Here is a 23,941-nt window from a genome sequence, read left to right as displayed (position 1 = left end):
ACAGGAGGTCCTGGGTTCGATCCCGACGCTGACGCCTGCTGTGTATTTGGAGTTTGCGTGTCTCTCTCTGTCTCTCTCATAATTATCACGGTGGCTATGAGATGTTAACTACCTCGCCTGAAGTACAGGAGGTCCTGTGTTCGATCCCGACGCTGACGTCTGCTGTGTATTTGGAGTTTGCGTGTCTCTCTCTGTCTCTCTCATAATTATCACGGTGGCTATGAGATGTTAACTACCTCGCCGGGTCTACAGGAGGTCGTGTGTTCGATCCCGACGCTGACGTCTGCTGTGTATTTGGAGTTTGCGTGTCTCTCTCTCTCTCTCTCCCTATGGTCGTGTGGTTCTCCGGTTTTTCTCTCTACATGTAGAATGAACATCACGCGTTGAGAGTTATTTCAGCTGCTATACATTTACACGTGGTGGTAATGATAATGAAAGCCCACTTCGTCGAGCTGTTATTTCTGTGGTCCAGATCGATTCTGAAAAAAAAAACAAGCTGCACCTTACCTGGCAAACTAAACAAAAACATTGTTCATAGTTTATGTGGGTGGGTAGGTGAATGGGTTACGGGGGAAGGTGGGTGGATAGGTGAATGGGATATGGGAGTAGGTGGGTGGATAGGTGAATGGGTTACGGGGGTAGGTGGGTGGGAAGGTGAATGGGATACGGGGGTAGGTGGGTGGGTAGGCGAATGGGTTACGGGGGTAGGTGGGTGGGAACGTGAATGGGTTAGTGGGTAGGTGGGTGGGAAGGTGAATGGGATACGGGGATAGATGGGTGGGTAGGTGAATGGGATATGGGGGTAGGTGGGTGGGTAGGTGAATGGATTACGGGGGTGGGTGGGTGGGAAGGTGAATTGGATACGGGGGTTGGTGGGTGGGAAAGTGGATGGGATATGGGGTAGGTGGGTGGGTAGGTGAATGGGTTACGGGTTGTGGATGGGTGGGTAGGGGAATGAGTTACGGGGGTAGGTGAGTGGGTAGGTGAATGGGTTATGGGGATAGGTGGGTGGGTAGGTGAATGGGTTACGGGGGTAAGTGGCTGGGTAGGTGAATGGGTTACGGGTTGTGGATGGGTGGGTAGGGGAATGCGTTACGGGGGTAGGTTGGTGAGAAGGTGAATGGGTTACGGGGATAGGTGGGTGGGTAGGTGAATGGTTTACAGGTTGTAGGTTGGTAGGTAGGTGAATAGGTTACGGGGGTAGGTAGGTGGGTAGGTGAATGGGATACGCGGGTTGGTGAGTGGGAAAGTGGATGGGATATGGGGGTAGGTGGGTGGGTAGGTGAATGGGTTATGGGTTGTGGATGGGTGGGTAGGGGAATGCGTTACGGGGGTAGGTGAGTGGGTCGGGGAATTGGTTACGGGTTGTGGGTGAGTAGGTGAATGAATGACAGGAATGGTGGGTAGGTAGATGGGTGATGGGGTAGGTAGGTGGGTAGGTAGGTGGGTCAAGCGGTAGGTGGTGGGTAGGTGGGTGCGTAGGTGGGATAGGTTAGTGGGTGAGGGGGTAGGTGGGATGGGTTGGTGGGTGGGTAGTTTGGTGGGTGAAGGGGTAAGTGAGTGGGTAGTTGGGGTGAGTTGGGGTGAGTTGGTGGGTGGGTGCATACGAGAATGAATCGGAGGTTAGGTGTGTGGGTATGCATGAGGGTGGGTGCGTAGGTAGGTGTGTGGGTAGGTGGTTTTATAGGTAGCTACGGCGGTAGGTAAGTGAGTCGTGGCTAGGCGGGTAGGTAGGTAGGTAAAGGGGTCGGTGGAAGGGTACTTGGATGGGTAGGTCGTGGTTGGTTATGGTGGTAATTGTGTAGGTAGAAATGGGGTGGGTCGTGGGTTGTTGAGAGGATGAGTGGGTAGGTATGGGGGTTGGTGGGTGGATAAGTGGGTTAGCGGGACAGGCAGCGAGACAGATAATTACCAGACAGGCAGGCAGGCAGGCACAGCATTTAGAAATACTGTCCAGACATGGAACAACTTATCGACAGAAATTTGGAGACACGGGCAGAGGGACGGGCTCACAGGCAAGACACATTGCAGACACACAGACAGTTTGACACATTGCAGGCTTTCGCGACCAATATTATCCATGATGGAGGGGTTGTTTTGTTAGTTAGTTAGTTAGATCGCGTAAATAGAAATGCGTCATTAAACCCGCCACCTACCCGTCACAGCCAATTAGTGAGGTTTGTCGCGTAAACAAAAGGTGCCCAATTAGTAACGGGGTCACCGCACCGGTTGTGTGTTTGGCGAGTAAACCCACAGCAGCAACTACAATTCGATTACCGTGACGTGACGATTACAACAACAACAACGACAACAACAACAACAACGAGCATCGTCAGCCAGAATTGTGAATAAGTCTTCCTGTTTCGGTTTTAAAACTATTAAAAAGCATAAAACGACTGTGTTTGTTTTATTTTGCCAGGCAGGGCGCACTGATCTAAGTAGGTTTTTTTTTTTTATTTCAGAAACTACCTGGCCACAAATGTGGGCTTGTCATGTGAAAATGTTATAGTGGTTCGACATGTGGGGGGGGGGGGGGGGGAGGAAACCGGATGGCCCGGAGAAAAATCCACGCGACCACGTGGAGAGAGAAAGAGAGACACGCAAACGACAAAGATACATCCATAACACAGGTTTTTTTTTTTAGCTAGATCGTGTAAATATATAAATGCGTCGTTAAACTCGCCACCACCCGACACAGCCAATTAGCAGGGGTTTGTCACGGAAACAGAACGTGGCCAATTCGTCACTAGTACAGCACACCGGTGTGGTGGAGAGCCAAGCCACAATATTTACAATCTGAGTCACGACGTTTCGCCAGGAATTCTTGCTTGGACGCGGCATGCATCCATGATATTGTGTCGATGCGCCGATGCCGGAACAGCGTGTTGGTAATTACAAGCCCATGGGCTGCACAAAAATCTAGCAGCCTCCTACCGTTGTTATTGAGCTGATCTGGCCCATGCCCTCCAATCACTCCAGACCAGGTGCCAGCATCATGACCAACTCGGGCATTGAAGTCACCCAACACGATGACTCTATCCCGAGGGGCCACTTGAGCTAGCACCTGTGACAGGAGGTCATAGAAGGCATCTGACTTATCGGCCTTGCCTGCATCCCTCCACGGATGTTCGTCTTCAGTGGGGGCATAAGTAACCACGACTACCACTCCTTGCCTCTGGTTGATGGGAAGGCGAGCCCAAAGTAGCCTGGAGCTTACAGCTTCCCACACCTCACCGCCACGCTCCCACGACCCCTTCATTATTTTGTTCAGAAGAAGAGCCACTCCCTGTTGTTTGGCAGTCTCCTGCCCCGAGTAGAGGACTGTCCACCCCTCATGGTGGTAGGAGCCAGAGCCGGTCCACCAGACCTCCTGAATACCACATAGATCCAGGCAGTACCGGTCCAGCTCCCGACAGAGGAATGGCAGCCTCTCCTCCACAGTGAGCATTCGAACATTCCACGTGGCCACATGAAGTGTTTTTTTGTTGTTTCTGGAGGAGCCCGGAGGGTAAGGATTCAGTCTCCTGGCTCTGCCAAATGGTGTTTGGCCAGGAGACGCCATTATTTATTAAATTTTGTCATTGTCGTTTAGAGGGAATTATTTGAAAGGTGGAGGGATTTACCAGCCCCTCGCACCCGTCCAGAGCCCCCATTTGTCTGCTGTGGTGGTTACAAACGCCCTGAGAGGAAAGGCCATTCGGAATTGGCCCTCCCCCCACAGCACTGCCCACGACAGCGTTGCCCGTCCGGCACCATCAGGAGGTAGGAGGTTGTTTTGACGGACAAAGACACAGACACACACGCACCTGCATGCCATTGAGCGCCACCCAGCAGTCCCCGGGGAAATCCTGCAGCAGAGGAACGAGGAACTGGAGGCAGCCGTCCCAGTGGCACAGCAGGAGGATCATCGCGATGACGTTCACGATGCGAACCACAGCGCTCGCGAGGTCGTACGTCATGTGGAAGATCTGGCGAGAGAAAGAGAGGGGGGAGAGTGGGGAGAGATGACGGGGAGAGGGGGAGAGATGGAGACAGGGTGATGGGGAGTGGGGGAGAGATGGAGAGAGGGAGAGATGGGGAGTGGGGGAGAGATGGAGAGAGGGAGACAGGGTGATGGGGAGTGGGGGAGAGAAGGAGAGATGGGGAGTGGGGGAGAGATGGAGACAGGGTGATGGGGAGTGGGGGAGAGACGGAGAGAGGGAGAGATGGAGAGTGGGGGAGAAATGGAGAGAGGGAAAGATGGAGAGACGGAGAGATGGAGACAGGGTGATGGGGAGTGGGGGAGAGATGGAGAGAGGGAGAGATGGAGACAGGGTGATGGGGAGTGGGGGAGAGATGGAGAGATGGAGACAGGGTGATGGGGAGTGGGGGAGAGACGGAGAGAGGGAGAGATGGAGACAGGGTGATGGGGAGTGGGGGAGAGATGGAGAGAGGGAGAGATGGAGACAGGGTGATGGGGAGTGGGAGAGTAAGGGATGTCGGTGATAACAACAGAACAAAAAACGCCCCTCGCCTCCTCCCTGTACCTCTCACTTCCTCTTTCATCTCTCACCCCACCCCCGCAGCCCCCCTCCAGCCCCCCTCCAGCCCCCCCCTCCAGCCCCCCCCCTCGCCCGCCCCACCAACTTGTACATCGGCCTCACCTCCTCCCACTGGTGGATGTATCTGATGAGTCGTGAGAGGCGGAGCAGCCGCAGGAGGCTGAGGATCTTGGTGAAGCGGACGATGCGGAGGGCGCGTGCCGTCTTGTACACCTCCGAGTCGATGCGCGACTCGACGATGAGGAAGATGTAGTCGACGGGGATGGACGAGACGAAGTCCACGAAGAACCACCCCTTGAGGTACCTCATCTTGATGCTGCGCGGCTCCAGGACGATCTCGGACTTGTCCTCCGAGACGATTCCCGTCCGGAAGTTGAGCACCAGGTCGACGAGGAAGAAGGTGTCGGAGAGGACGTTGAAGACGATCCAGGGCACCGTGTTCTCGTTCTTGAAGAAGGTGATTCCCACCGGGATGATGATGAGGTTGCCTACCATGAGCATCAACATGATGAGGTCCCAGTAGAACCTGGGCGTAGGGTAGGGTGGGGGGTGGGGGGTGAGACACCCGTGGTCATCGTTCATCGTCAGTCAGCCATTGGTCCATCGATTGCCGCGCGAGGCAAAGGGATGACGACGCGGGTCTCGGCCTCAGGGAAATGGCGAGGAACGCGGCAAGACGAGCTGGTGGATTCGAGAGGCAAAATGTCGAGAGAGCGAGCGAGTGAGAGAAAGAGAGAGAGAGAGAGCGAGAGAGAGAGACAGCGAGAGAGAGAGAGAGAGCGCAAGAGAGACTTTTGACTTTTAAACAACTTTTATTGCCACTAGCAGCAAAAGCACTGGGGGCGATTTCGATACGAAATACACAAAGTTACCCAGCAACACAAATGAAAATAAACGTTACAAATCCACGCGCTGTGGCGCTAAAAAGCACCGCGCACGACACGAAATAAAAGTCACGTGGTGGTGGTGGTGGTGTTGGTCATCGCGCACGCCACATTGACGAGCGAGCGCTTCAGAAGATTAATACGTGGTGGTGCCGTCCACGCTGGTACAGAGGGGTTGTCCGGCTCCCCAGCGTTCGAGGAAGACGCGCTGCACATCACCGACACGTGTGTGTGTCACGTGGCGTGCTCCAGCCGGAGCCGCGCCTTGAGCAGGCCCCTGAACACTGCAAGCAGCACAGATCAGCCGTCGGTGTCACCTTGCAGCGTCTTTTTACCTCGTTCTGTACCACCGCCAACTTCGCCTGAGCACAGGCGAAGTTGGCGAGGTCATGGCGCTTGTTAGCCAGGTAAGGCACCACCCCCATATACGAAGCTGCTGTTGTAGAAGGGCACCCCCAATTTCCTGAAGATGTCCCCCAAAAGGCGGAACATTGAGTTTGAGCCGCTGGCAGCCCAAGTACTGGTGGGGCAGATCCTCCCTGGCACCGCAGGAAATGCACCAAGTCTGTTACCCCTGGCGAGATTCGGCTGAGCCACACGGCCGATGGCAACGTGCAGTGTGAGGGCGAGAGAGAGAGCGAGCGAGAGAGAGAGGGCGAGAGAGGGCGAGAGAGAGAGCAAGCGAGAATAAAAAAAGAGGGGAGCCAGAACCGGCACGAGAGGCGAGGGGACGTCTTGAGCCAGGAGCGCCCGAGGTGCCGAGGTCGGAGATAGCGGCAAGACGAGTGGGGTGACCGATGGTGCCTCGAACGAAGAGGGCCAACCCGGGGATTGTGTGGGGGGTGAGGGCCAGTTACGTGACGAGGCGGTCCAGATTTATAGATTTAAAAAAAAACATAGTAAGGCAGAAGTGAAATGGGGTGATAATTGTAGGATCAAGGAAATGTTTTACTGAGGATGCCACGGTGGCTATGAGATTTTAACTACCTCGCCTGGTATACAGGAGGTCGTGGGATCGATCCTGACCCTGATAACTGCTGTATAATTGGAGTCTGCGTCTCTCTCTCTCTCTCTCTCCTCGTGGTCACGTGGATTTTTCTCCGGGTCCTGCGGTTTTTCCCTCCACACTTAGAATCAAAGTGCATTGAGAGTTATTTGGCCGCTAATACATTTCCGCACGATGATGATGATGATGATAAGCCCACTTCGTTGAGCTATATCGCTTGTGACAGCCAGGTCGCTTCTGAAAGAGAGCTACATCACAGCTCACTGGGGCCTCAGCTGATAAAATGATTTTCAGCCAAAAAAGTTTCGTTTCGTGGAAAAAAAAAATCAGGGCAACATTTGAATGTAGACGGGAAGACGCCTTTGGAAAGCGGGGGCGATTAAAGGGGACACAAGGAAGGGGATGATATGGGGGAAGAAGGTGAGGGAGATGGGAGGCAGGAATAGGCTCTAGGTTTGGGGGGAGGTAGTGGTGAGTCTTGGAAACGATCACGGATAGCTCAAATGAAGATCCATAATATAGGGGGGGAGGTTGTGTTAGATCGCATACAAATATAAATGCGTCGTTAAATCCGCCACCACCCGAAACACGGCCAATTAGTAAGGGTTGTCACGTAAAGGGAACGTGGCCAATTTGTTACAAGTACAGCACGCCGGTTGTGTGTTGGAGAGGAAATCCACAACTTTAACAATCAAATGAAGACGTTGGGGTGACCGCGGAGAGAGGCGAGCCAGTGGCACGGTGGGGAGAAGAAAATGCGAGGAGTGGGGATTGGGGGTGGGGGGGTGATTGCCGAATGATTTCAACCTCGGATGAGAAATGGTTGGGAGAAGGTCAGAGGGGAGAGGGCACTGGGAAGAGAGAGAGAGAGAGGGCGAGAGGCAGAGCGAGTTTGTGATGGCGACGAGGACGGGGCTAGGAAGCGGAGACTTGTACAGATTTCGTGACCTACAAGAAATGTAAGAAAGAAGAGAATGGTGAGGCGTGCCTGGGTCTGGGCAGTAAGAGAGAGAGAGGGGGGAGGGGGGGAGTAACGTTGCAGCGTCGCGCGCCTTTGCGAACGCGAGTGCCAGTCGAGTCCGAAGGGAGGCGGAAAGCCATGGTGGGTAGGGAGGGAAGGGAGGGAAGGGAGGGAAGGGAGGGAAGGGAGGGGGGCTGAGAGGATGCGAGAGGGGGGGGGGGGGACGCAGAGCAGCACGGGCGTCGAGAGGAGAAGATGGAGCCAAAGCAAGAGAAGAATCGGCGTCGTCAGCGGGAAGTACGGAAAACGTCGGAGTTGGGAGGGGTGGGGGGAGGAGAGGGTCGAGGATAAGAGGAGAGGATCAAGGATAAGAGGAGATTACGGAAGAAGAGGGGGCGGGCGGGGGGGGGGGTAGAGGCGGGAGGTGACGGTGATGGCCAGGGTAAGGAGGAGGAGGATGAGGAGGAGGAGGAGGTCCGAACGAAGGGAGAGGAGGTCAGCAGTGACGGGGGAAGCTTTACCATCGGAGGGTGTTGAATGTCAAAGCGGTCCTTGCATATAAACACCGGGCAGTTCGCCGGCGTTGTTCCAAAACAAACCCGCCTGTGTCGATGAGACTCTGGCCGTCGAAACGTGTTCGGAGTTTTGCGTGCGCTGCATCAAGACAATGATCCCTCGAACTGCGAATCCTCGGGTTGACAAAATATCGGGTTCACGCAATTGGCAAATCGCGAACACTTGTGTCACAGACCAAAACGGAACTTCCGCGCCAGCGAAATTTCGCGCGCGTCCATCAAAACGAGAAGTCATCCACCCGCCACGGGACATCTGTGGCAAAGAGCTTCACGGCACATCAGATTTCCTCCTCGAGTCTAAATTAAAGATTCCGATTGTGAACCTGCGACAGCGTCACGGTGTCCCCGCAGCGCAGCGGTGACGCCCCCAACATCATCGCATGGCCAGTCGTTCAAACACCCAGCAGGTATTTTGGTGAATTCTCTGACACGCTGGAATAGTTTGTATGTTCATCCTGCGTTCTTTAGCCCCTTTGCGGAACACGCGCAGAGCAGCATTCAACATCTTTCTCAGAGAAATTTTAAGCCGCATCGGCGTCTTGCAGTGCGATTCGTCATTACATTCCAAGACACGCGGAAAGATTCCCCGGAGGGCCTCAAGAGACAGTTGGGGCCCAGTGTAACGCTCAGCCACGTGTCAACGAGGGATTAAATTCACGCCGTGTCGGCAAAACGATGGTCCACTGACCATACTTCATCACGCTGCTCGGCGCGGGTTGGTGAAGGCGTCCAGCGATAATGAGCAGAAATAACCCGCCACTGATGTTGGTTAGTTGCGTGGAACGAAACTGTTACGTGCTAGCCAAGTTTCATAGCACGGTGCGCTAACCACTGCGCTACAGCTCCCCCTCGACCTCGCCCGCTTGTAGATATTTGGTCCAGGGTTCTTAGCGCCCTGGTACCGGTTCCATGAGTCATCAATTGTCACCAATTCCTCGCAGTGCCTCTCATGCCCACGATGTGAAGGTAACGTATCCTATTAAGCCAATGAACACTTCAACAGAATCAGAATAGCCCTGCAACTCCAGCTTCGTAACCAGCGCTGGAGACTTTCATGTAATTAATGCAAGCCTATGTTCACCAGCGGCGCTAAAGAGATTCACCTTTTCACACGAATCTAACCTGCAAATCGCACTCCCCACTCAACCGGCAATCAACTCTGATTATATTCAACCGGATCACGTGCATGGATCTGCTGCTGCTGCTGATGATGATGATGTCAGGGCACCTATTTCGTAAGGAATCGCATGAGGGGAGACAGCCCAGCCGAGTGCCTGGTTGCTTTGCCTTGGTGGCGAGTTGTTTCATTACCTCGCATGGTATACAGGAGGTCGTGGGTTCGATCCCAAATCCTGACGCCTGCTGTTGTGTAATTGGAGTCTGCATTTTTTTTTCCCCGGGGTGGCATGGATTTTTCTCTTGGCTCCTCTGGTTGTTTCCCCCCCCCCCCCCCTTTCACATTCACAGTCAATGTCACTCGTTTGGAGTGTTCGGCTGCGAGAAATGTCCACACGACGACGAGCCACTTCCATGGAGCGCCCGTTCGTGGCCAGGTCGCCTCTGAAAAAGAACCACCGTAGCTCAGTGACCCTTCACCTGGTTAAAATAAATATATATATATATATATTATTCAACTCCCGACGACGCTGGGCGAAACCAGCGGCGAAACGTCGGACAGACGTTGGCAAAACGTCGCTTTGGGCTCGTGAGAATTCCTCCTCTCGTCGCATGCTCCCCGCGATTCTTTTTTTTTCTTCCCGATTTAACAAAAAAAAAATTGGCGCGTTTTGCTCACGCGACGTTGACGACTTGATTTGATCGACTCTGCCGCGGGGTGGCGGAGGGTAACGGTGAACACGAAAACATTGGCATCATACGCCCCTGCACGGCGATCTAACAGAAAGAGAAACGAATTACCGAATGAGCCACAGAGGTCATTCTACATGACCTGGCGCTGGTGTGAACGGTACAGAGTAGAGTTTATATTTCACCGAGTGTGATATTCACTGCATAAACCGGTTCTGTGCAAGGGTATACGATTAACCTGTGTGTGTGTGTGCATATACGTGTCATGACGTGATTGTTACGCATGCGTGTGTGTGTGGGGAGCGGAGGTGCAACGGTTAGCACACTGCGCTGGGAATCCGGTGACCCGAGTTCGATCGCCGCTCACGACCAAAACCGGTGGCGATTATCTGAACCGGTCCTGGGCCTCGCCTAGGTCTGCTCAGTCTCAACATGAGTACCCGGTGCGTTGTGTAAACATCGTCACTGGGGAGACAAAGGCGGCCGGGCGCGATGCTCGCCACGCACCCCCTTCGCGTGCCGTGGCGGCCTTCATAGGTGCTCGCTCGCTAACGGCACTTGCCCCAACAGTCTGTTGAGGCTACACGGGGAGATCTTTGTCTTTGTGTGTGTGTGTATAGGCGCGTGCGCGTGCGCGTGCGCATGTGCCACAACGTGTTTGCTGCGCGTGTTGTTAATCGACACCCTTGGACACCCCCGCAAACGAGACGTTACACCCCAAGGGATTTTTTTTTTTCCAGGTGAAATATTCAAATAAATAAACACATCCGTAATAAACGTTCCCTCCCTTCCCTCGCCGACTCACACTCCGTCCCCCACCCCACCCCCCCCCCCCCCCCCCCCACCGCCCCAACCGCACCGACTGAAAATTATTCTCCGGCCACGCACGGCGGAGGCGGTGAAGCGTCGTGCGAGGTTACAAACGCACACGCGAACACCCCCACGATATCACAAACACTCGATGAATTATGCACGGATCGCCGGATATTTTTAGGGTGGATATGTGGCGCGCCCATGTTGCCCGGGTGTGCGGACGAGGTGTCCGTTTGCGTGGCTCGCATTTCACGGCAGTCACCGCTCGTCAGCACCATGGACAGCAGTAACCGCTGATCAGAGCCGTGATCAGCACCATGCATAGCAGTCACCACTGTTGAGAACCATGAACAGCAGTCACCGCTGGTCACGGCCATGATCAGAACCATGCATAGCAGTCACCACTGGTGAGAATCATGGGCAGCAGTCACCACTGATCACAGCCATGATCAGAACCATGCATAGCAGTCACCACTGGTGAGAATCATGGGCAGCAGTCACCACTGGTCAGAATCATGGATAGCAGTCACCACTGATCAGAGCCATGCATATCAGTCACCACTGATCAGGACTATGGATAGCAGTCACCACTGATCAGCACCATGGACAGCAGTTAACTCTGATCAGAATCATGGACAGCAGCCACCACTGATCAGCACCATGGACAGCAGTCACCACTGATCAGCACCATGGACAGCAGCCACCACTGATCAGAATCATGGACAGTAGTCACCACTGATCAGAACCTTGGACAGCAGTTAACACTGATCAGAATCATGGACAACAGTCATCACTGATCAGTACCTTGGACAACAGCCACCACTGATCAGAATCATGGACAGCAGCCACCAACTGATCAGCACCATGGACAGCAGTCACCACTGGTGAGAACCATGGACAGCAGCCACCACTGATCAGACCCTTGGACAGCAGTTAACACTCATCAGAATCATGGACAGCAGTCACCACTCATCAGAATCATGGACAACAGTCACCACTGATCAGCACCATGGATAGCAGTCACCACTGATCAGCACCATTGATAGCAGTTAACACTCATCAGAATCATGAACAGCAGCCACCGCTGGTTCGACCCATGGACGACAGTCAACACTGATCGGGAGAGTGAAGCTGTACTCATCGCGACCACCGTTCTTGATCTTTGGTCATAAACTAACCACGCCCCCCCCCCCACCATCCCATGTCTCATTGCCAGTCCCTGCTAATTGTGTAATGATGAATTTCTGTTGCGCGTCACGCCGATCTCGGGTTTCACGACGTTATAAAGGCAAACATCCCCCGTGTAGGCCACTCAGCATGTTGGTGCAATGGCTTTTAGTGAGCTCACACACACACACACAGAGACCACATTCGGCCACGCGCACTCACTTAACGCTGGGAGAAGTCCAGAGCTCGGTTCAGATATTTCGCTGCGATGTAAGCCGCGTCCGGTAATCGCACTCACACGCAAAAACAAAGGCACAGATCCCCCGCATAGCCTGAGCATACTGTTGTGGCAAGTGCTGTTAGCCAGAAGGCCGACACGGAACACGAGGGGGGTGGTTGGCCAACACAACGACCGTCCGCCTTTGTCTTCCCAGTGTCTTTACACACTGCACCAGGTACTGATTTTAGACAGAGTCGACCTAGGGGAGCTCTGGGACAGATTCAGATATTCGTCAGTGGGATCCGAACTCGGGTCACGGGGCTTGAAGCCCAGTGCACCAAGCACTGCGACTCCGTTCCTCGCATGTGATTACACAGACACACACACACACACCCACACGGCAATTCGTGACCACAATACTCCACCACACGCTGACGCGAATAAACACACAGACACGGATACATTACACCACACACGCACGGAGACACACACACATACACACACACACACACGTGCACGCGTGATCACAAATCAAATTCAACCATGATCTATGTACTGCTGGAGGGATACTCGCCGGTGGTCGAAACTAACGCAATCGTGGCAGCCAAGGGAGGAAACGCGCCTGAGAGGCCCCGTGCGGGTTCAGATCTTGGCTGTGTGCGTGGCGAAGGGAGCGGGTGAAAAACAGCTCCTCTTTAATGGTGGGTGTCACGTGCGCTTACGTCACCGCGGCACTTGTGCCAAACTAGAGGCGCAATTTGAGACCGCTAAAAGCATCGACGGGTCACTGCTGGCAGGAGGTCACTGCACAGATCCAGTGTGCTCCACATTGGGCACATTCGCTGCTCTTTAACCGCCGGGCTCTCCGCTCGTTATTGTGAGCATCACTCAAAGTAATTATTCATCTTTTATTTTACCAGGTACGGCCCACTGAGCTACATAGCTCTATTTCAGAAGCGACCTGGCCACAAATGATAGCTCAACGAAGTGGCTTCTCGGGTGGAAATGTATAGCAAGCGAATGAACTAAACAGACCTTGATTCCCAATGTGTAGGGAAATAAAGTGAAGACAAATCCACGCGAGCACGGGGAGAAATATTCAAAACTCCAATTATACAGGCGTGGGGATTGGGTAAGGACCCACGACCTCCTGTCTACCAGGCGAGGTAGTTACCATCTCATCACCGTGGCGCATCACTCCTTTGCCCTCTGCTGATGTTGGAGGGCGACTGCCTCCAACTACCCAGTAGCGTCCTTCACGCGGCTCCTCAACAGAGGCTAAGCTTGGCACCACTGGTAGCAGTCTTCAGCATGTTCAATCAACTCCACATCCTTCTGTACCACATCAGTCCATCTCTATTCCAACCCGTGTCGTGCCCGTGTAGCCACTTCTATCCGGTCAAACAGACGCTGCTTAGGCATGCAGTGGCTGGGCATGCGGGCTACATGACCCAGGCAATGCAGTCTTGCCTGCCAGAGGAGCTCGCCGATGGGAATTTGTCCAGATCTTTTAAGGCATATGTGAGCTCTTCACATAATACTGCCTGGTTAAATCCAGGATGGATCGTAGGCAGGCCACCCTGAATGTTTCTAACCGGTGCAGATGTTCCATTAGAGTGGTCCACGTTTCAAAAGCACAGGGAAGGGAGGGCATAAATGTGGCTGAGAAGACCGGGTGCATTGTGTGGAGCGATAGACCAGGTAGCTTCCACACAGCGTTATGCAACTGACGAAGAGAAAATGCCACTCAACTGATTCGGAGACCTCTGCTGCCAAACCAGAGTTGATCATAAGCACACTGCCCAGATATGGGAACTCCTCCACTCACCCCACAATTGCCCCATCACATAGACACACCAACATACACAGAGACACAGGCCAAAACACACATACACACATACATACACACAAAACCATAGAAACAATGTGTAGTGAATATAATCTGTGATCACACACAAAGGCAAAGGTCCTTCGTATAGCCTTACCAGACTGCTGGGGCAAGTGCTGCTCGCGAGGACCCTATGGACCATATCAGTGAACTTACAGAGACCGGCAAAGATACATAGAGCCTCGTAGAGGTCCACAGAGATACATAGAGACTTGTAGAGACCTACAGGGTAACATAGAGACTCATAGAGACCCACAGAGATACAGTAACTCATAGAGACTCACAGAGATACATAGAGATTCGTAGAGACCCACGGAGATACATAGAGACTCATAGAGACCCACAGAGATACATAGACACTCTTAGAGACACACATAGATACACTTAGAGACACACAGAGATACAGAGAGACTCGTAGAGACCCATATGAATACAAAGCGACCCGTAGAGACCCACAGAGATGCACAGACACTCATAGAGACCCACATAGATCCATAGAGACTAGTAGAGACCGAAAGAGATACATAGAGAGTCATAGAGACCGACAGAGATACATAGAGACTCGAAGAGACCCACAAAGATACATAGAGACTTGTAGAGACCCAAAGAGATGCAAAAAGACTCATAGAGACCCACAGAGATACATAGACACTCTTAGAGACACACAGAGATGCATAGATACTCTTAGAGACACACAGAGATACAGAGAGACTCGTAGAGACCCACAGAGATACATCGAGACTCGTAGAGACCCACATAAATACATAGCGACTCGTAGAGACCCACAGAGACACATAGACACTCATTGAGAGCCACAGAGATATATAGAGACTTGTAGAGACCGACAGAGATACATAGAGAATCATAGAGATCGACAGAGATACATAGAGACTTGTAGAGACCCACAGAGATACATAGAGACTTGTTGAGACCCACAGAGATACATAATGACTCGTAGAGACCACAGAGATACATAGAGACTCGTAGAGACCAACAAAGATACATAGAGACGCCTAGAGACCCACAGAGATACACAGAGACTCATAGAGACCCACAGAGATACATAGAGACTCATATAGACCCACAGAGATATATAGAGACTTGTAGAGGCACACAGAGATACATAAAGACTCGTAAAGACCACAGAGATATATAGAGACTCATAGAGACCCACAGAGATACATAGAGACTCGTAGAGACCCACAGAGATACATAGATACTTGTTGAGACCCACAGATATACATAATGACTCGTAGAGACCACAGAAATACATAGAGACTCGTAGAGACCCACAAAGATACATAGACACTCATAGAGACCGACACAGACCCATAGAGACTCGTAGAAGACCCACAGAGATAGATACTCGGAGAGACCCAGAGAGATTCATAGAGACCCACAGAGATACAAAGGACTTGTAGAGACCCATAGCATACAAAGAGACTCGTAGAGACCCACAGAGATACACAGAGACTCATAGAGACCCGCAGAGATACATATACACTTGTAGAGACCCACAGAGATGCATATAGCCTCATAGAGACCCGCAGAGATACATATACACTTGTAGAGACCCACAGAGATACATATAGACTCATAGAGACTCACAGAGATACATATAGACTCATAGAGACCCATGGGCATCGAAAGAGACTCGTAGAGACCCACAGAGATACACAGAGATTCATAGAGACCCGCAGAGACACATATACACTTGTAGAGACCCACAGAGATACAAATAGACTCATAGAGACTCACAGAGATACATAGAGACTCATAGAGACCCACAGAGATCAATAGAGATTCGTAGAGACCCACAGGGATACAGAAAGACTCGTAGAGACCCACAGAGATACATAGAGACTCGTAGAGACCCACATAAATACATAGCGACTCGTAGAGACCCACAGAGATACATAGAGACTCGTAGAGACCCACAGATATACATAGAGACTTGTAGAGACCGACAGAGATACATAGAGACTCATAGAGAACCACAGAGATACATAGAGACTTGTAGAGACCCACAGAGATACATAGAGATTTGTGGAGAACTACAGGGTAACATAGAGACTCATAGAGACCCACAGAGATACATAGATACTCTTAGAGACACACAGAGATAGAGAGAGACTCGTAGAGACCCACAGAGATACATAGAGACTCATAAAGATGCACAGAGATACATGGAGCCTCATAGAGACCCACAGAGATACATAGAGATTTGTAGAGACCCACAGAGACACATATAGACTCATAGAGACCCACAGAGATACATAGATAATCTTAGAGACACACAGAGATACAGAGAGACTCATAGAGACCCACAGAGATACATAGAGACTCGTAGAGACCCACAGAGATACATAGAGACTTGTAAAGACCGAAAGAGATACATAGAGATTCATAGAGACCGACAGAGATACATAGGGACTCGATGAGACCGACAGAGATACATAGAGACTTGTAGAGACCGACAGAGATACATAGAGACTCACAGAGACCCACAGAGATACAGAAACTCGTAGAGACCCACAGAGATACATAGAGACTTGTAGAGACCCACAGAGATACATAAAGACTCGTACAGACCACAGAGATACATGGAGACTTGTAGAGACCCACAAAGATACATAGAGACTCGTAGAGACCCACATAAATACATAGCGACTCGTAGAGACCCACAGAGATACATAGACACACATAGAGACCCACAGAGATACATAGAGACTTGTAAAGACCCACAGACATACATAGAGACTCATAGAGACCCACAGAGATACATAGAGACTCATATAGACCCACAGAGATGAATAGAGACTCGTACAGGCCCACAGAGATACATAAAGACTCGTAGAGGCCACAGAGATACATAGTGACTCGTAGAGACCCACGTAGATACATAGAGACGCGTAGAGACCCACAGAGATACATAGATACTCTTAGAGACACACAGAGATACAGAGAGACTCGTAGAGACACACAGAGATACATAGAGACTCGTAGAGACCCACATAAATACATAGCGACTCGTAGAGACCCACAGAGATACATAGACACACATAGAGACCCACAGAGATATATAGAGACTTGTAGAGACCGACAGAGATACATAAAGATTCATAGAGACCGACAGAGAAACATAGAGACTCATAGAGACCCACAGAGATGCATAGAGACTCGTAGAGACCCACAGAGATACATAGAGACTTGTTGAGACCCACAGAGATACATAATGACTCGTAGAGACCACAGAGATACATAGAGACTCGTAGAGACCCACAAAGATACATAGTGACGCCTAGAGACCCACAGACATACATAGAGACTCATAGAGACCCACAGAGATACATAGAGACTCATATAGACCCACAGAGATAAATAGAGACTTGTAGAGGCACACAGAGATACATACAGACTCGTAAATACCACAGAGATATATAGAGACGCCTAGAGACCCACAGACATACATAGAGACTCATAGAGACCCACAGAGATACATAGAGACTCATATAGACCCACAGAGATAAATAGAGACTTGTAGAGGCACACAGAGATACATAAAGACTCGTAAAGACCACAGAGATATATAGAGACTCATAGAGACCCACAGAGATAGATAGAGACTCGTAGAGACCCACAGAGATACAGAGAGACTTGTTGAGACCCACAGATATACATAATGACTCGTAGAGACCACAGAAATAGATAGAGACTCGTAGAGACCCCTAAAGATAAATAGAGATGCCTAGAGACCCACAGAGACACATAGAGACGCGTAGAGACCCACAAAGATACATAGACACTCATAGAGACCGACACAGACCCATAGAGACTTGTAGGAGACCCACAGAGATAAATAGATACTCGGAGAGACCCAGAGACATTCATAGAGACCCACAGAGATACATAAGGACTTTTAGAGACCCATAGCATACAAAGAGACTCGTAGAGACCCACAGAGATACACAGAGTCTCATAGAGACCCGCAGAGATACATATATACTTGTAGAGACCCACAGAGATGCATATAGCCTCATAGAGACCCGCAGAGATACATATACACTCGTAGAGACCCACAGAAATACACAGAGATTAATAGAGACCCGCAGAGATACATGCACCACCCTCGCCATCTCGGCTCATGCAGCCCTGGCGAGAGCGCCCCCCCCTCCCCCTTCCTCTCCCCCCCCACCTATCTCTGTCCTTTGGGTTGAAAGTTCGCCACCCTGGTTCGCGTGCGACCTGCAGCTTTTGTTCGGCGTCGCTTTGTCGGCTTTTGGCAACGAGAGCCACACAGAGAGAGGGAGGGATGGAGAGAGGGGGAGGGAGAGAAAGGTAGGGAGAGACTGAGCGGGAGATAGAGAGAGAGGGACGAGAGAGGGAGCGAGAGATAGGGAGAGAGGGAGCGAGAAATAGGGAGATAGTGAAGGAAAGGCAGAGAGGGAGGGAGAGAGCTTGGGAGACCGATATGGTGAGGGGGAGAGAGATAGAGAGAGATAGAGAGAAAGATAGTGAGAGAGAGGGAGAGGGGGAGAGAAAGATAGGGAGAGAGAGGGAGATAGAGATAGAGAGAAAGATAGAGAGAGAGATGGAGAGGGGGAGAGGAAAAAAAAGGAGAGAGGTAAAGAGAGGGGGAGGGAGAGAGATAGCGAGTTAAAGAACGTGAGAGCTATCGAGAGAGATATGGAGAGAGGGAGAGGGAGGGAAGGAGATCGGGGGAGGGAGGGAGAGAAAAATAGGAAGATAGAGGGAGAGTCCGTGGCGGGTGAACAGTCCCAGTTGTTGAAGGGGTGAGTGGGGATCGGTGCGGGGTTGCCCTGTCATCTCCCGGCTGCCTGCCAATCGTCCGGCTCATCTCGCCGTGTGAGCCGCGTGTCCTGCCGGGCATGCAGGCGACCTTTTCTCCCACGTCTCAGTCATCCTGACAAACCCGCCAGGACTAATCCCCCTTGGGTTCCAATCCGGATTTCGACCCCGACAATAGCGATTACACTGTGGTCTCAAAAACTTGCACAGAGACGAACAGACTCACATAGAGACACAGAGACTCACGTAGAGACACAAAGACTTACATAGACACCCATAAACACATATTGAGGCCCATATACTCACACAGACACTCATAAACTCACATAGAGACCTATAAACTCACGTTGAGAGCCACATACTCACATAGAGACCCATAGACTCACGTAGAGACACATAAACACACATAAAGGCCCATATACACATATAGAGACCCATGGACTCACATAGAGAACATAGACCACATCGAGACCCATAGACCACACAGAGAACGAGAGACTCACGTAGAGACCCATAGACTCATGTAGACACCCACAGACTCACGCAGAGACCCATAGACTTACGTAGAGACCCATAAACTCACTTAGAGACCCATATACTTACGTAGAGACCCATAGACTCACGTAGAGACTCAGACTTACGTAGAGACCCATAGACTCACGTAGAGACCATAGACTCACGTAGAGAGCCATAGACTCATGTAGACACCCACAGACTCACGCAGAGACCCATAGACTCACGTAGAGACCCATAGACTCACGTAGAGACTCATAGACTTACATAGAAACGCATAGACTCACGTAGAGGGCCATAGACTCACACATAGACCCATAGACTCACATAGAGACCTATAGACTCAGGTAGAGACCCATAGACTCACGCATAGACCCATAGACTCACGTAGAGACCCATAGACTCACGCAGAGACGCATAGACTCACATAGACACCCACAGACTCACGCAGAGACCCATAGACTCATGCAAAGACCCATAGACTCACGTAGAGACCCATAGACTCACACAGAGACCCATAGACTCACGCAGAGACCCATAGACTCACACAGAGACCATAGACTCACACAGAGACACATAGACTCACACAGAGACACATAGACTCACACAGAGACCCATAGACTCACACAGAGACACATAGACTCACACAGAGACCCATAGACTCACACAGAGACGCATAGACTCACACAGAGACCCATAGACTCACATAGAGGCCCATAGACTCACACAGAGACACATAGACTCACGTAGAGACCCATAGACTCACACAGAGACCCATAGACTCACGCAGAGACCCATAGACTCACACAGAGACCATAGACTCACACAGAGACACATAGACTCACACAGAGACACATAGACTCACACAGAGACCCATAGACTCACACAGAGACACATAGACTCACACAGAGACCCATAGACTCACACAGAGACGCATAGATTCACACAGAGACCCATAGACTCACACAGAGACCCATAGACTCACACAGAGGCCCATAGACTCACACAGAGACACATAGCCTCACGTAGAGGCCCATAGACTCACGTAGAGACCCATAGACTCACATAGAGACCCATAGACTCACATAGAGACCCATAAACTCACATAGAGACCCATAGACTCACACAGAGACACATAGACTCACCTAGAGACCCATAGACTCACACAGAGACCCATAGACTCACATAGAGACCCATAGACTCACACAGAGACACATAGACTCACCTAGAGACCCATAGACTCACGTAGACTGAGTTGAGATTAAGCCTGCGTCGTGGGCGACGCGAGTCGATGGACTCAGCCCGGTCACCAGTGGCCACACACGAAACGCCCGGTCACGTCAACTCGGCTCTGTCACTTCATTCACATCAACGTCCTCCCTTGAATGTTCAACATTAAACACCGCGCTGCGTCTGCCACGCGTCGTCCGCTGAGCAGCCTCTCCTCGAAACGATCTCCCGTTGATTTTGATGCCGAGTGACATTCGCCACCGAATAAGTCGCCACAGTGCACTTTTTTGCGAACTTCCGACGGTGTTTTCTTTTTTACTCATTGTTTTTGTCAATATTTTGTCGTTGTTAATGTTTTGGTTTCTTTATGTAGTTTGTCTTATTTATTTGGGGTTATATATTTTTTCTTTTATTTTTACATACATATTATTTTTCGCATAACCGCACCGAGGCCGATGAGCCTTTTTTTTTCAATTGTTTTCGCTTCACGAGAGCGTGTCGCTGAGTTGCGTGAGAATCCCAACCGCGACTTCGGACCTCGGGGCCGTTCCTTGATATTGTTATTGTTCTCTCTCTTGGCACAGAGTGGCGCCCCTGTTCGTCGCGAGGGGCATTCGAATGCACGGGGGCATTCATTCACTCGCAATGTGAGCAGCGCGGGTAAGAATTTAACATAAAAATGTTTGTTTTTCTGGAACGGAAATAGTTTAAACTTTCGTGGGATTGCCTCTCGAGTCAAGAATGGGGAACGCACGGATCAGAGAACATGCGCAAGTGATGCGAGTGACATTGAACGTTGGCTATGAGATGTTAACTACCTCGCCTGGTATACAGGAGGTCGTGGGTTCGATCCCGACCCTGACAATGTCTGTAAATTGGGAGTTTGCGGTGTCTCTCTCACCGTGGCCGCGTGGATTTTTCTCCGGGTCCTCCGGTTTTCCCCTCCACATTTAGAAACGCGCGTTCAGAGTATTTGGCTGCTAAACATTTCCACGCGATTAGCCACATCGTTGAGCTATCATTTGTGGCCAGCTATGTAGCTCAGTGGGCCTTAGCTGGAAAATAAAAATGATGTTTCTGTATCGTTTAAAATGTTCAGAGAAATGTCACTACTTGCTGCTTTTGGCTGCCACCACTCACCTGGCCCACTCTCACTTAGCGAGCGAGGGATTCCTGCGTCATGCTCGACCACTCCGGGATAGTCGCCCACGAGTCGCTCTCACTCGACTTCGAGTCAGCCACCACCAAGCACCACCCACAAACACCACCACCAAACATCACGTCCACCACCACCACCATCACCACCCACCACCACCAACCATCAACAACCACCACCACAAAAAACCACAGCCCGCCTGGAACCCCAAAATGATTCAAACAAATGCACCCCCCCCACTCCCTCTACTCCAGGGCGGTGAACACACAAACTCTGCGGGCGGGAGGGATGCGACACGTGTCAAACATCACGTGTCAAATAACACGTGTTACACAACACGTATCAAACAACTCGTGTTACACAACACGTGTCGAACAGCACGTGCTACACAGCACGTGTCGAACAACACGTGTTGCACAACACGTGTCGAACAACACGTGGTACACAGCACGTGTCGAACAACACGTGTCAAGCAACACGTGGTACACAGCACGTGTCGAACAACACGTGTTGCACAACAGGTGTCGACCAGCACGTGTCGAACAACACGTGGTAAACATCACGTGTCGAACAACATGTGTCAATCAACACGTGTTCCACAACACGTGTCGAACAACACGTGTCAAACAACACGTGTTACACAACACGTGTCGAACAACACGTGGCACGCAACAGGTGTCGAAAAACACCTTGGTACACAGCACGTGTCGAACAGCACGTGGTACACGGCACGTGTCGTACAACGCGTGGTACAAAGCACGTGTCGAACAGCACGTGGTTCACGGCACGTGTCGCACAACACGTCTTGCACAACACGTGCCGTGTACCACGTGTCGAACAACACGTGGTACACGGCACGTGTTACCCAACACGTGCCGAAAACAAAACTGAACGGAATGCGTAGCACTGTTCTGGAGGCCTCCACAGTTGCCACCATCTCTCTGCTCTGAGCTATGAGGAAGGGCCAATTCCCGAAACGTCGCCAATTCTATGCTTTCCTTGCAAGGCCCCGCACGCGGTGTTGTTGTTATAGACACGGACCGTGTGAAGTTGTTGTTGTTGTTGTTCGTGCACCAGCATCGCCAAATGAACGTCTCTCGCTTCGACACGAGGTGTACTCAGCCCATCATCATCACCATCATCCGTCCGTTCTGGGGTGGATACACTGGGTACCACTGCGGCCGTGCGGAACGCTCTGACTTCCGATATGGGGAAACCACCGTGGGCCGTGATGCACTTTTACATAATCGAGACTCAAAACGAATTCCTTTGCAACTGCTTTGTGTGTGAGCACGGTTGGCTACGCACGGCACCAAATGAATTAAACACGCATGTATATCGAACTTCTTTCGCACCGTATGTACATACACACAACACATACATGTGTGGGGGGGGGGGGGGGGGAAGTCAATTGTTAGTCGTTCTATGGATAGCCTCGCCCGCACCCCGTCTACCGCACCCCCACCGCACCCTGCCACGGGAATGTGGAATTGCCACCAACGGGAAGGTGAGCACCAGCGCCTGGACGCTCCACGCGAGCAGCAGAGGAGGACCTCTCGCGCTTTGTCCGCGAACCCGAGTGGAGCGCGCGCCGTCAGGGACTCCCTCCAGCACTCCGTTGGCAGCATCGTGCCACGGTGGCGAGATGTTAACTCCCTCGCCCGGTATACGGGAGGTCGTCCGCTCCATCTCGGCCCTGACGCATGCTCTAGCCAACCGTGTTAACTCCCTCGCCCGGTATACGGGAGGTCGTCCGTTCCATCTCGATCCTGATGCCTGCTCTAGCCAACCGTGTTAACTCCCTCGCCCGGTATACGGGAGGTCGTCCGTTTCATCTCGACCCTGATGCCTGCTCTAGCCAACCGTGTTAACTCCTACTCCCGGTATACAGGAGGTCGTCCGCTCAATATCGAGCCTGACGCATGGTCTAGCCAACCGTGTTAACTCCCTCGCCCGGTATACGGGAGGTCGTCCGTTCCATCTCGACCCTGACGCCTGGTGTATATTTGAAGTCTGCGTCCCTCTTCTTCTCTCCCCCGTGGTCGCGTGAATCATTCCACATTTAGAATCAACATCGCGGCGGCTCCGCAGCACTTGGCTGCGGTAAATATCCACGCGACGGTGATCGGGCCACCACGCAGAGTTATCGCTCGCGGCCGCATCGTTTCTGAAAGAAAGTAAAAAAAAGGAGCCATGCGGCTCGGTGGGCCTTGCCTTGTAAAATAAAACAAATCTCGTGGTTTACCGTCGATCATGATTCATACAACTGATGGACGGTGGCCTCCCGAACCCATTCGGCGTCACGGGATGCGGTGGGGGGGGGGGAGATCAGAGCCAGGATAGAGGAAGCGACAATGGAAAACGCGATCTCA

The 23,941-nt window shown here is 51.6% G+C and overlaps 1 protein-coding gene across 1 annotated transcript in view; it reads right to left on the bottom strand.

The window, feature by feature from the left end:
- The window catches only part of LOC116954914 (potassium/sodium hyperpolarization-activated cyclic nucleotide-gated channel 3-like), a 50,836-nt gene that overhangs the window by 20,393 nt on the left and 6,502 nt on the right, over positions 1-23,941 (bottom strand). The window contains 2 exon segments of the mRNA XM_076052683.1: positions 3,807-3,968; positions 4,644-5,067. Coding sequence (XP_075908798.1) covers positions 3,807-3,968; positions 4,644-5,067 — 586 coding nt within the window.

This window comes from Petromyzon marinus, chromosome 57 (genome assembly GCF_048934315.1).
Source record: "Petromyzon marinus isolate PM22_M1 ecotype Great Lakes invasive population chromosome 57, UKy_Petmar_22M1.pri1.0, whole genome shotgun sequence".
Classification (NCBI taxonomy): domain Eukaryota; kingdom Metazoa; phylum Chordata; class Hyperoartia; order Petromyzontiformes; family Petromyzontidae; genus Petromyzon; species Petromyzon marinus.
This window is presented reverse-complemented; position numbering and strand designations above follow the sequence as displayed.